Source organism: Alosa pseudoharengus, unplaced genomic scaffold (genome assembly GCF_046254945.1).
Source record: "Alosa pseudoharengus isolate Yale_2024_CS ecotype anadromous, Long Island Sound unplaced genomic scaffold, YU_APseudo_1.1 YU_APseudo_1.1_scf_11, whole genome shotgun sequence".
Lineage (NCBI taxonomy): Eukaryota > Metazoa > Chordata > Actinopteri > Clupeiformes > Clupeidae > Alosa > Alosa pseudoharengus.
In genome coordinates this window covers 16,800,959-16,815,742 of record NW_027468576.1, presented here as the reverse complement: position 1 = coordinate 16,815,742, position 14,784 = coordinate 16,800,959, and the positions used below count along the sequence as shown (strand labels likewise).

The 14,784-nt window shown below is 49.3% G+C and overlaps 1 protein-coding gene across 1 annotated transcript in view; it reads right to left on the bottom strand.

The window, feature by feature from the left end:
• sh3rf1 (SH3 domain containing ring finger 1) overlaps nt 1-14,784 on the bottom strand; it is a 53,863-nt gene that overhangs the window by 27,204 nt on the left and 11,875 nt on the right. The window contains exons 3-4 of the mRNA XM_076278155.1: nt 3,164-3,439; nt 2,049-2,144 (exon numbers count right to left, since the gene is read on the bottom strand). Of these exons, the coding sequence (XP_076134270.1) occupies nt 2,049-2,144; nt 3,164-3,439 (372 nt within the window). The remainder of the gene's footprint in view (nt 1-2,048; nt 2,145-3,163; nt 3,440-14,784) is intronic.

Genomic DNA, 14,784 nt, shown 5'->3' with positions numbered 1-14,784 from the left:
AAAAGACATGAAAAAAAATACAGCAAAAGAAAGAACCAAACAAAATAGAAAGACAGCAAGAGAGTGAATGAAGGAGGAGAGGGAGAGAGAGAAAGAAAGAAAAAAGGAGAGAGAGACCTCCATACACACTTCAAAAACCTGTGCGACTTCAGAGCAAGATGCTTAGCACTGATGCGAGGGGGCTAGATAGGGAGTGTGTGTGTGTGTGTGCGCACTTGGGGGAGGGTGAGGGTGTAGTAGGCTTTAATGTGTGAAGCCAAAAATCAAAGCGAAAGACTAAAAAAGGTTTTAGTTAATGATCGAGGGAGCACCACGACACACACATGGCCTGGAGCTACAGGGCTACCTCAGTGCCTCGCTCGCTCGCTGGTTTCTGAACAGACACGAAGGCTTCTAAGTGCAGCGCTTACTTCACTCGGCTGAGAGGGGACGAGCACGTTTGGGTTCATCTACAGTTCCCCGTGGCATGCACACTACCTCCACATCTACCGATGCTCAGGGTTGATCCATTTGGTTCTGTACCCTGCGGATCACTTGTGCATAGAATCTAGGAATTAGTCACATTCCTTCACTGAAAATGAGCACAATTACATAAAAGCCCTTCATCCACCAATGCTCAAAAGCATCTGCCAAAAAATGACATGTAAATTCTCAGGGTTGATCCTGATGATACAGAAATGGAACACCATTTGGACAGAAAGAAACTACATAGGAGTCAGATGATCCCCCGTTGAAAATCAGGAACATTAAAAATAAATGCACTACATTCATTATTAATGATATTTGTCATTATGGACCCTGGTCTACTCGTGGTTTAGTTATACACATATAATAGCTTTGAGAGGCAATGATGCAGCCTTCAGAGTAAACCTCACTGTTCAGAAAGACAGGAGAAGACCTAAGTGTGGCCTATTAAATTCCCTACAAGCACACGCATGGGTGTGAAAATCGGGCCATTAGCGCAACTAATTCCCCAGTAGGGAAAGGCTGCATCCTGATGACAAGCAATTCGAAATGTGCTTGACTCATTCCAAGCCACATCTATATTCGAGTCTACGCCCCTCTTTTGTGTAAAAAAAATCGAGCAAAACAGGTGGAAATGGCACCATTTTTCCTCCCTCCAGACTGCGCAGATGTCAGTTCTGATGTCACCGAGTCGGCGCCTGTCCCCTCACAGAAGCTTTCAGGTGGAAAATGCCTGCGGCTGGGCTAAATTGCTCTGTCTTTTGTGAGACCCCCCCCCCCCCCTCCACACACACATACACACTACCTTCTGTGATCTGTATGACAAGTGTGTGACTCCAAAAACACTTTCCGCCTGCTTCGCTGCAGCCATTTCCACAGCAGGTAATTCTGACAGCCTGGGTCGTTTTTCTATCCCTATCCTTAGAAGTCTTTTTTAGATGCTCTTTCGCTACATTAGCGCTAGCGTGTGGACAACAGGTGGGGCTCCAAATGGGCAACGCCGTCTACTACCTGGTGCTGAGAAAGGAGTAGGGCTTCTTTGGTTTTGTAAGGCATGGAGGGAGGGGGAGAGAGATGGAGGGAGGGAGAGATAGAGAAAGATCTGGGGGGGGGGAAGAGAAAGAGAGAGAGAGAGAGAGAGAGAGAGAGAGAGAGAGAGAGAGAGAGAGAGAGAGAGAGAGAATCCACAAGGGCCTTGCTAAAAGTGCTATTTGTGAAGATGAGCCACATTTCTCCCCTTCTGCTCGACGCTGGCACCCTGCCGGCAGGGCCACAGGTGCACCCTATAAATACCACAGAGACTTTTGACGCAAACAAGTGGCGTGGGCCAGACATCTCTTCTGGTGTGTAAATGTTGCCCTTCTGTCACCCTTCACCATCACAGTCCAATTCAGGCAGCACTTAGTGGCTAAGCCAGTGGCTCCTTGGGTGGAGGAAGAACTTGGTACTGACAGACAGTGATGCACAAGCCATTCAGAAAAGTTTTCTATACAATTATTTCATCATTCATCGTCATAAAACTGCAGCTGTGAAGCTTTTTGGGGGTAGTGTGTGTTGATTCAGAGTGGTCTCGTTAGGCTCACCTCCACATAAGAGATGGGGAAGATCCCAATCTTATCTCCCAGCATGCCCTCAGCCCAGTTCTCATCCACACGACGAATCACAGTCAAAACATCATCCTGAAAAAACAAGGAGAAAGCAATGGAAAGAGAGAAAGAGAGAAAGAGAGAAAGAAAGAGAAAGAGAAAGAGAGAGAGAGAGAGAGAGAGAGAGAGAGAGAAGGGGGGGGGTGAACATCATTTAAAATGCTAATTGGGAATATTTCTTCCTCTCTATAAATCAGACCGAGGCAAGTATAATATTTTATTTAAAAAGGCGCAATTCCATGTAATATCTTTTCAAAGCATTCTCATTTCTTTACTTTGGATGTCTTTTGTGCTTAATAGGCAGAACTAAAAACGAGTTCAATAAAATGGAGGAAACCTAAACAATGGTAATATACATCCAGACGCACAGGGCCTTAACAAGAGAAGAGGAAAGCAGAAGAGAAAAACTAATACTGGGACAGTTCATCTAGGGAGTTGTTTTCCGGTTTAAATCACTTTTGCTCCTTCAAAGCAGCAAATGAGCTGAAAGAGTACAAGAGTACAGGAGATTTCTTGTTAGTGGGAGAAGGAGAATTGTTGCATTTCCCATAAATATGGAACTTCAGGCGTTTGCGTCACGGATTTGTTTGCTGGATGTGAGAGTGGCTGAGCTGGCGGTGGTGGCCACGTCTTTTGTGAGGCGTCAAAGAGGTGTGTTTGAGTGAGGGAGCTATTCTAAGTGGGAGCGTGGGTGGACGGTGAGTGCGTCAGTGAGAACCAACTCTGTCCTTTCCAAACACACGCGCACATACACACACACACCAGCACTTATCCAGGAGTTTGGGGCCATCGCCACACACTCAAGGTTCAACCACAAGCCTCCATTGCACCCCTCTTTCTTACAGGGACATTGTGTGGTTGTGGGACAGAGAGAATGAAAAGGACCTCTGAGAAACCAGCACTAGCTGTGTGACCTCTACAGGTGGGCGATGCAAAACCCAAAATGCATCTTAGCTGTCCAAAAAACAATGGTCTGGACCCTGACATCTTCTAAAACATAGGTTTTGCACCAGAGGGGTCTACGTGGTGGAGTCGGTTGACCCCACACTGACCTTTGAGAAGGGCAGGCAGTCTTTGTCGGCCTCCTTGTCCTTCAGCTCAAAGTCGTAGAGCGCTTTGCACTGGGGCGGCGGCTGGGGCAGGGGCTTGACGACCTGCACAAAGTTGGTGGGGAAGAAGCCGTGCACGCCGCCCATCTCGCCATGGTACCAGTTCTCATCCACCTGCCGGCGCAGGATGATGATGTCACCCTTGGTGAACTTGAGGTCGCCGGGCTCCTTGCCATCGTAGTTGTAGAGGGCTTTGGCACAAGGGAGCTGGGGAATACCCTGCAGAGAGAGATGGAGAGGAACAAGGATGAGATGAGGAGGGGGGGGGGGGTGAGTGCAGAGAGAGAGAGAGAGAGAGAGAGAGAGAGAGAGAGATAGAGAGAGATAGAGAGAGATAGAGAGAGAGAGAGAGAGAGAGAGAGAGAGAGAGAGAGAGAGAGAGAGAGAGAGAGAGAGAGAGAGAGAGAGAGAGACCGAGAGCGGTCATTCATGGTCTGAAACTGAAATAGCAGAAAGTCATGGATAATGCAGCAGTTGCGGCACTCAAAAGTGCATTCATTTTTCAGAACCAGATGGGAGAGAAGAGGGGACAGTTACACAATTCTGTGTGTGTGTGTGTGTGTGTGTGTGTAAAAGTCAGAGAGACACAGTAGTGAGTGACCGAGTGGGCGATAGCGAGAGATCTATGCCTCAGTTCTAAAAAACACTTTCCATTTTCAGCCCTGTACGCAGCAGTATTAATGAAAGTGCCCACACTCACGCTCACTCATTAGACTCACTAACAATCCTAAATTCACCATTTTCACACTCCAAAACTAAAGGTTGGTTGGCGGTCTTGGTTGCCATCAGTCTTTCAGAACTCCTAGCTCCAACCTATTCACCTAGCTACAAAAGGAGTGCCAGGGCCTCTGCCCGCCACATTCCTGCTGTGTTTGTTTCAGTCCCGGCCCTGTTTGTTTACACGGCTCATGTGCTGTCAATCTTCCTTCTTGTCCGTCCACTGCCTTGAGGCTCCATCAGTCTGTCTGTCTGGCAGTGTGCGCCCATGCTTTTACCCATCTGACCTCTATCTGCCCCCCTCCCCTAAAAAAAAAAATCCCAGAATGCCTTTGGGGGGGGGGGACACATCTCGGGACCCACAAAGCCTTGGGGCAGGCCCATTTATCTCCCCACACTGGGCTTTGTGGTCCGGCCCAGTCGTCTGGAACCCCTGAAAGACCCATTCAGGCCTGACAATGACCCCGTGAGTGTGAGGGGGTGGTGGGGTGGCTCGGGCTACAGAGGGGGTCCACCATTCAATGAGGGCCTTTCAGAGGGGGGGGGGGGGCGTTCAAGAGACGTGCACCCACCCCAGAGAAGAGTGGGGGGGGGGGCAAGAAGGCCCAAAACTTCTTCGTGAACAACCCCCCCATTCAGCTACATATCCTGAGCAGTGCTTGCTCGGAATCACAAACACAACCCCGCTGAGTCCAAACCCACAGAGACCGAAAACAGACAGAAAAAGAGAGTGAAGGAGAGAGAAGGGGGGGGGGGAGAGCAAGAGAGAAAGAGAGAACGTGAGAGGGACAAATATGGAACAAGAGAGAACACATGTAAGGAGAGCGAGATGGCTGTTCGTGTACTTGCGGAACCTTGGAAGAGAGCGGGCAGGATAGAAGAAAAACATGAAGAAAACGAGACGATGCATGAGAAACTGCGGTTATGAAACAGACAGAATAATAGAGGACACAGAAGCGGATGCTAAAGAGGGTGGATTTAAGAAGTTCTGCAAAGAGGGGCACTGGGAGGGAGCAAGCAAGAGAAAGACCAATGAGAGAGAAATGGAGAAAGAAGGGGAGAGAGAGAGAGAGAGAGAGAGAGAGAGAGAGAGAGAGAGAGAGAGAGAGAGAGAGAGAGAGAAAGACAGAGGGAGAGACAGAGGGAGAAAAATAGAGAGAGAGAGGGAGAGAGATAGAGAATTGGCACAGAGCTAGACACTAATGAAGCATTAAAAGGCTCTGGGGAGAAATAGGCTTTGGAATGAAGTGTGACTGAGGTCTTTTTTTAGCTGTCTCTTATATTATACAGACTTAGAGAGACAGACACACACACACACCTGACTGAGTTCAGACAAACATTTTGTGCTGTGTAAGAAAAGGTGTTTTGTTTTTCCCTAAATCCAGCTTTGATCCCCTGGCCCAGCCATGGTTCACCTTGCCCTTTCAGCTATTCGTCCCACTCTTTCTCACACACACACACACACACACACACACACACACACACACACACACACACACACACACACACACACACACACACACACACACACAGAGGTGTCTACCACAGCCTTAAGTATGCAAGAGAAGAATGTAAGAGAAAGTATGAAAATGGAAAAAACAGAAGAAAAGAGACAAGATAGACAGACAGTAAAGGCAGACAGCAGAAAGACAGAGAGAAGAGGAGAAAAAGAAGAGGGAGAGCTGGTGTGTGGGCTTCCGGCCCTGTCTCTTGAGTGGAAACTGAGTGTGTGTGAGTGTGTGTGTGTGTGTGTGTATGTATGTGTGCGGAGTGAGTAAGAGTGTGTGTTTGGACTGGACTGACTTGAAAGAACACAGCCCAGGCCCAAATCCAGTGCAAACAGCAGTCCTGCGCCTGAGAGTACGTGCGTGTGGAACATCGGGGTGTTCTGGTGCCAGGTTCTGCCTTCCCGAGTTTGGGGAGGAGGGGGAGGGAATGTTTGGACGGCATTAAGACTCAAATGAAAACCTCCAGTTCAACACACACACTCGCATACTTAGCCCCTTTCCAACTTTGTAACTAGACCATCTCACGATATAGGCTAATGACAAAGATTTCTCCATTCTTCTTCAAACCAGCACACTCTAACCCAAGCATCTGTGCCCTCTGAATCCAAGTACTAGACTACATGGTTATTGACCAGTTAAATAAAGAGTTCCCTCCATGTGGTTAAATGCACTACATGGTTCTTGGCCAGCTAAAGGTACCAAACCTTCCACATGGTTTCGAGATCACACAAATGTATGGGGGTCCTCTACATGGTTCCTATCCAGTTACCTGCATTGAATCCCCTACATGATTCTTGACCAGTTCAGTTTAATGCAATCAATCCTCTTCATGGTTCTTGACCAGTCAAATGCAAATTCATCTACATGGTTCTTAATCAATTTAACGTAGAGTTCTCTATAACCACAACTTCAAGTTCTCTATGGCTCTTTCTAGATCTGAGGAAAAACACTGGGAAAGGTTTTATTACAGCTTAGGGTTCATTTTCTATCCAGTGGCCCCTTAGCCCCATATCTCATTAGCAGCCTACTCTAGCGAGTTTAATATGTTTTCATGGGAGACGCTACGTTACTTTGTCCATCACTGCCAGTGCCAGGTTCCCCCACTGATTGCATGGCTAATGAGAAACTACGCTATGCAGAACTAATGGCTTTCGCTATCACACTAGCACACTTTCCGCTAGCACATTTTCAACCATATCCAGCCGTGGCCACAGCCATGGATATGTATGTGGAATTGCAATCCTAGTGTTAACCCCCCCCCCCCCCCCCCACACACACACACACACACACCTCAAAGAATCATATCTGAATGCAAAACCTGTTTGTGTGTGTGTGACCACTAACAGTCAGTCAATCTAATCTAAAAAGGGCAACAATAACACCGTGTAATAATGGTACATGTGTTGCAGACAAAACCCCCCCTGGCCATCTATCCATCATTCCCATAACCCCACACCAATCCAATGCTTTCTCCACCCCTTCCTCAATCACCCTCCTCCCTTCCCAGACTCCTGCAACACACACTCCCCAATTTGTGCCCCTCCCAGTGTGGCCAGCGTCTCCTCCGATCCCCCGGGGAGCAAGATGGCGGTCAGCTAGTAGCATCATCGGCTAGCTTACGGGCATTATCCCGTCGGATAGGGCATTATCAGGTTGCAGCATCAGGCGGGGGGTTAATCCCGCGTTTATCTGCCATAATGCAATTAGGCCTCGAGCGCTTAGAGCGCGGCGCGCCACTCATTCACACACACACACACAGCGCCACGGCACAGCGCTGCACGGTCAGGCACCAGAGGGAGCATGGCACGGTAGCAGTACAGAGTGGAAGAGGTGACCCAAGCACAACCCCCCCCCCCCCCCCCACACACACACACACACACACCCACACACACACACACACATATACATACATGATACTCACGTAGATACATAAACTCACAAACGCTTGCTCTTAAACACATACATGTGCATTCAAACAGCATTCAAAACTGAACTTCGGTGTGGTGGAGTTTATGAGAGTTCATGGAGTTTATGCCATAAAGTCTCTATCGGAACAGTCTTCAAAGGATGTAATATTGAGAAGATGAAACCAAACACTTAAAACCCTCAAACAATTCAATTAAAATTCCCAAAAAGTGTCAAGTAGGTCTAGTGTGTGTGTGTGTGTGTGTGTGTGTGTGGGTGGAGTGAGAGAGAGAGAGGTGGAGATTAATTAAGGAACAGGGGAATTAACTGAATTGAAGCAGAATGGATTTGTTTGTTCAGCAGGAAACAGTCACTTGGCTACAGGCCCACAGGTCAGCGGTTCTTTTACCATGTTATTTCCAAGCCCGGCTGAGTCTGTGTGTCTGTCTGTGTGTGTGTGTGTGTGTGAGAGTGTGTGTTTAAGCAAATCCTTTTGCTCCCGATTTCTGTTTTATGGGCTTGGGAGCTGGGGGAAGGGTATGGTGACTAGACGGGGGTCTGTCTGCACCCCCAGAGGGGGGTCGTCTGACTTACGACCGCCCCCGTCCAACCTCCCTAACCCCCCTCCTCAAACACACCCACACAGACACCCAGCCCCCCGACCGTCTGCTGAAAACATGTCCTCCCAGGAGACAGTATGCCTACTGTACCCCTAAAACATGCATGCACTCACACACACACACACACGTGCCAGTTCGTCCTCTCATTAGGCTGTCTTTGTTTCATGGCAAGGCCCAGGAGGGATGCAGTGGGCCATGGCTGAAGACCGGGTCCTGTGGGGTGGTGGGGGTGGCGAGCAGGGGGGGGGGGCATCTTGTTTTCATTAGTGCTCCATTACCCCAAATTGGTTCTTAATGGCCCTGTTTATGACTGCCGTGGTGCGGCTCAACCGATGTCCCCATTGGGGTATTTTATTTGGGCTGATAGGGAGGGGTTGTGTGAGGGGCTCCAACGACCCGAGTGGAAATAGGCCAGTGACGCATATCCTTGTAGCCTGATTGGCCGAATTAACCATAAGGGGTCAGAAATCAGCCCACAAACCTGCATGACAGCCTCCGACAGTGCATCAACACCGAGGACAAATAAAAAAGTGCCAGGACACGTCCGATGTCCTGTCTTGAGGTGCTGACTAACCTCATGTGCCCCCCTAACATCATCACGAGAATAGACACGCAAACAAGACAATCATATTAGGCAGGTGCTAACACGCTAAGTCTGCAGAGCCCAAAGGAGGAGCTGGAGGAGGAGAAGTAAGACTTTCGAGCCTCAACATGTGGCTTTTAGCCCCTAGCCCGGCTCAGTCACCTCTCACCCAGAGAGGGCCCAGGCGTCGTGGGGGGCGCCTGGAGGTTTGTCATGCCACTGTCTGCCCCCCAAGCTGCGGTAAATGAGTGCAAGGGCCTTGCTGGATGACTGCTGGCGAAGGAGAGGAGCACATGGAACAAGGAACAACAAAAGTACAAGTTCAGTGCTCCGGTTTCCACAGCAACAACAACCCCCCGCTCCCCTCGTTTTTTTTTTTCCAGTGCCGCTATTTATGGGTCTCAAAGTCTTGATGCAAGGCGGGCCTGTATAAAGGGCCTACCCAGGCTATCATGGTGTGTGTGTGTGTGTGTGTGTGTGTGTGTGTGTGTGTGAGGGTTTCAACTGAAGCTTTTATTTTTAGAGTGAATTTCACAGCAGAAACACAGAAGCGTGACTGCTACACGTGTACTGCCACTGATGTTCACAGCACACAGGGACATCAAAGACGGAAGGATGAAAACTTGCATGCGCGCGCGCACACGCACACACACATGCACACACTAACAAAGACACTGAGGAATTGAACAGTAAATCACACTGGCCTTAACGTTAATTCAGAGATTGCTACAAGAGAAATTGAGACGACTGAAAAAACGAGACAGACACACAGAGAGAGAGAAAGAGAGAGACAGAGAGAAAGAGAGCGAGAGAGAGAGAGAAAGACATCTGGGGGCCAGATGTGTCCATCCATATCTGAATCACACGTGAACCTGAGCTATTAAAACACACTTCACCTCCACCTTCATCCTCCTCTTCTTCCGGCCCCCATCTTTGCCACACTTCTCCTCTTCCTCTGTCAAAGCTCAAGCCTGCCGTAAAACTCCAAAAATAGCGTAACATCACACACACACATGCTGTCGCGGTCATTACAACACACACCTGCTCTACAGTACCCGGTTGCTGACCCCTATAAAAGTCCTCTTTACTGGCCCTCTGGGTTGACGCTGATGCCATTGGACTTCAATCTGACGGCTCATGGGATTCGCGGTCATTTGGCTGTGATTGAAGCAAGCTGGCCCCCACAGCCTCATGGGAAACGTAGTTCTCTGCCCGGGATCAAAGCCCTGCCCCTGCCCTGAGCGTGGACACACAAGGCCCATGAGGCGGCCATGTGGAAATTGGAGGAGCGTTGGACCAGGGTCTCTGGCCCTCAGATGTGGTAAAAACGAGTGGACATTTCTATAAAACCCAGGGAACATATGGGAGTGGAGCTGGGCTGAGACACTGCTCAGGGAGTCTGGAGGGTGGTGGGGAGGGAGGAGATGGTGTAAGCTACAGATTAGTCATCAAAAAGAAAACCATTTTTGCCAGGAAGGGGGTCTGGATTTATTTGGGGATGGGGGGGGGGGAATTATGGAAACAGAGCCATGTGGTTTTGATAAATCTGCTGTGTGTGTGTGTGTGTGTGTCTCTTTCGTGTTGTTTCACACACACACACAAAGACAAAGGAACCGTATGTGTATGAATCCATTTGCAGAGTTGTATACAGTACAGGATCTTCTCCTTTGAGCTGCTTTGAATATTCGTGTGCGTGCATGTGTGTGGGTCTGTGCCTCTGTGTGTGCGTGTGTGTGTTATCCTGCCTTCACCTGGCTGGCCTCATTCCCAGGGCAGGGGGACAGATTGTGGGTGGCCTCTTGGATCACGGGGGGGGGGGGCTAACTGACAACTGCAGCCCAGCCCAGTCCAGCCCTACACCACACCTCTGAGCCCCTCTCAGCCCTGGAGCCCCGGAGCTACACTCTACTCCACACTGCACTGCACCGCTCCGCTTTGAAGAACAAGGCCAGGGAGATTAGCGAGAGGGGAGATCAGGGCAAGGCCTCGGATGTTCACCAGAGGAAAGAAGAAAAAAAAGGAGGGAGGAAGAAGAAAAGAAAAGAAAAGAAAAAAAAAGACAGAATGTGGCTGGCCTGACCGTTAGAAAGTAGTCCAATATGGGCTCAATGATTCTGTGGGTCTCGCACTTCCTGTTCTCCCGGTCACGCCATGGAGGTTAATACCCATGGCTCTGACTTCACCATGCTTCACTCTCTGCTTTTCTTTTCTCAATGGCCCATCATCCTCTCCTCCGTCCAATCTTCAACTACTCTCCTTTATCCTCCTCCTCCTCCTCTTCCTCAGAGGACTCCATAACCCAACAGAGGAACGCAAACAAATTCTGTGTCGTTTGCCAACCTGTTACCTCCGGTGTTTTGTTTAGCACACATCTTGCTTTTCCCACTCATTCATTCTTTTTTATCTACCCTTTCATCAGCTTTCCTTTTTGACGTCCTGTTCTGAATCTTGCTATTGATTTTCTTCAAACTGGAGCCACCTATCCCTCTCCCTCTCTTTCCCTCAGTCATCTCCTGATCGTGCCTCCATTACCATGGTTTCCCCAGGAGCGAGAGAATGAGGGATGAGAGCTGCTAAAGATGGATGGATGGATGAAGAGGAGGAGGAGCAGGTGCGCAGTGATTCGTGACCACCTGAGAGGCCTGAAGAGTAGCCAATTAGCTTGTGTCCCTGAGAGGGAGCAAGGCAAGTGGGGCCTTTCAAACTCGCTCACCCTTTTTCCTCCTGTTCCCCTCAAGCCTATTTTCCATCCAGTATGTTTGAGTGAGGGTGTGTGTGAGAGAGTGAGTGAGTGAGTGTGTGTGTTTGTGTGTTTTTCCCTTGGTTTGGATCTCTGCCCCCCGTCTCACCCTCTCACGCTACACAAACACACACTTGCTTCGTCTCTCTTGCTTACATTATGACCCCCCCCCCCCCCCTCTCTCTCTGTGGCGTTGGTCTAAGGGCCCACACAGGAACCACAGTGAGGTCAGACCGATGGCCGTGGGTGTTTAATGTCGTGTTTCCACCCAAAGAGCTGCACAATTTTGGGGAAAACTACATTAAATGGGAAGACTGAAAGAGAAAAGAGAGCGAGCGAGCGAGAGAGAGCGAGCGAGCGAGAGCGAGAGAGCGAGAGAGAGAGAGAGAAAGAGACACTGGATACAGTACAGTACTGGATACAGCTCCAAACCAAAACAGCCCAGCATTCTTCAACACGCCTTTTGGACTTACTGGGAGTTTTCTCAATGGTAAACAACCTCCAGAGCCAAAAAACCAGACAGCGAGAGGCAGAAGGAGAGAAACACAGCACTCATCAACATGTGAGCGATGGACCCAGCAGGAGTTTGGCCAGATTAGTAGATCCACTGATCTGAATGGCCCTGTGTGCCGAGAGCCTTCCCTTCACTCCAACAGGCCGTTTTGGCTGCTGCTGTTGGCTGTGGTGGGTCTTTCCTTCTTCGCGGGCTTCTGTGGAGGGGTGTGTGTGTGTGTGTGTGTGTGTGTGTGTGTGTGTGTGTATGTGTGTGTGTCCTTCAGAACCCTGTTAGTGTGTGTGCAGTGCAAGGCAGAAGACCCTGCGCATTTACACACACATAGTGTGTTCTGGCAGCCTGGAGGTCCATTTTGGACGTGTGTGTGTGTGTGTGTGTGTGTGTGTGTGTGTGTGTGTGTGTGTGTGTGTCCACCCCTTTAGTGTGTGTGCAGTGCAAGGCAGAAGACCCTGCGCATTTACACACACATAGTGTGTTCTTGCAGTCTGGAGGTCAATCTGCAGGTCCATTCTGTGCAGAATGGACCTGCAGAATGGACCTGCAGAATGGACCTCCAGACTGCAAGAACACACTGTCCTGGCACTGCGCAGTACAAACACACAGATAATTCAGAACAGGAGTGCTGTGTACCTCCTGGGGCCAGTGGACCAGCACGGGCAGACAGTGTGTCCTCCATTTCTCCTCTCGCTCCAGTCCACCACAGGGAACCGAACGACGGGGAACCACACTCTGGGAGTCTGGGCGAGTTTGCGCTCAGTCACCGTGTCAACCGTTAACTGGCAACGAACAACATTATGGGCTGGTGAGTGGCAAGGTCTCTTAAACAGGACTTTAATGGGTTTCCTACCCTTCCTCATTTATTACTGTCTGTACCGACACCACTCCCAACACACACACCTGGCTCAAGTCAACATCTTGAGATTAGACACAGAGTGTCTAAGCAGGTGTGTTAATGTTTAACTTGAGGTGTGTGTGTGTGTGTGTGTGTGTGTGTGTGTGTGTGTGTGTGTGGTGGCTTCAAGAGGGAAAGAACTTCAGGTGAGGCCTGTGGCTAAAACTTAGTCACTAAATAAACTCTGAGCCCCTCAGAAGTAGGTCATCTTACATGCCAAGAGAGAGGGGGAGAGGGGTGGGGGGGGAATACAAACACGAGACGCAGCCCCATAGTGCAACACAATCTCCCCACTACTCCAACAGCCTCTGGTAAAGGTAGAGGTGTTCACAGAATATGTTAAACAGCCTGCTTGTAGTATGGTCCGGTTCATTTGAATTATTCATTAAACATGATAGACAGACAGACACACATTAAAATCCTTCACAGTCCACCAAGCACACTCTTTCCAGCTTTCATTCCTTACTATGAGTTTTACCTTTAGTATTAAACTCACGCCGCTAACACACACACACACACACACACACACCCAGTGTAAACATGTAGAGCTTTTTCTATGTCTCTGTAAATGGCACACAGGGTTGTCTTTCTCCTCAGGGTTCAGCATTGTGCCAGCAACACTGGTGACTCCTGCAGTTCTTCTGGAGGGAGAAACCAGCTCACTTTCTCAGAGTCCCTCTCGCTCTCTCCTTCACACTCGCCCATGTCTACACTCCTTCCTGTCTCTCTCCCTTCCTTGAACACTCTCTCTCTCTCTCTCTCTCTCCTCCTCTCTCACTGCCACCCACAGTACAGTGCTGTCTCTGTACTCTGTACTCTGTGTGCGGCACTGTGTAGCCTGCTGTGGCTCCAGCTCAGGGATGCGGCTGAGAGAACAAATGCAGATTAACTCACATCAGCCACACACACACACACAAGCAGGGGTTTGCCCCCGGACAACACAACCCTCAACTTTCACATTTAGCCAGAGACTCGTAGAGGAGTGTATGAGTGTATGTGTGTGTGTGTGTGTGTGTGTGTGTGAGGGGGGAGGTGTAGAGAGGAAGTTGGAGCAGAATTGAAGGAGAGGATATTTCTTCCATGAGACCACACATGTGAGTCAAGAGTGTAGAGGGGTTAAAGACCCAAACAAACATCCACCCACCCACCCACACACACTTTTAAAGACCTGTTCTGAGGGATGGAGCTGAGGGCCAAAGGTCAGAATCCTGAAAAACAAAAACTGTCCACAAATCACCAGCTGGCCTGAGGGAGGGGGAGTGGGGCAGCACTTAACATGCCTGCCCACCAATGAGGCACGCAGAACCAATCACAACTGGCCAATCAGAGCCCTCAGAGTGTGGGGGTGCCCAGGGGTCAAACTGCTCCACTTGAGGTGAACCATGACCGTGCAGGGGGGGCAGAGGTACATGACACACAGGAGAGAGAGAGAGAGACGCTGGGTGTGTTTTTCTTCATTCAAACAATTAGCCTGTGTGTGTGTGTGTGTGTGTGTGTGTGTAAGGGGCTGTTTTTCTTAAGCTGTTGTGCCACTGGAGCATCATTTCATGCTAGAGTGCACTGATGCCCCCGACAGGTAGAAAAACACTTCATGCTTTGCGTGTGAAAAGCCCAAGGCATAGATATGAGCTCACAGCGAGTACATTTTCACACCTGGGAATTCTCTGGGCCTGTGTGTGTGTGTGTGTGTGTAGTCTATGGAGATGGTAATTTTGTTGATGCACGTGTGAGGGTGTGTGCATGCATGCAAAGCTCTGTGATACACTAAGATACTATTAGGGATTCCAGGCACTGCAACCTATTGTTTAACAGAATAACTAGACCACACACTGCTAAAGTGTGTGTGTGTGTGTGTGTGTGTGTGTGTGTGTGTGTGGTGCCGCTCAAGTCAATAGCAGCTGATGAGATATTTAACAGTACAAGACAGGACAAGACATACACATACAAACACACACACACACCTGTTGAATCACACCAGGGGCTTTAGACAGGATGGTGGTCCACAAGTGAACAAACACAGAGGTCGGCTGTTCCTTGGGACAAATATGCTTTTGTCTGCCTTAAATGCTGTATTCTGTTAAAACA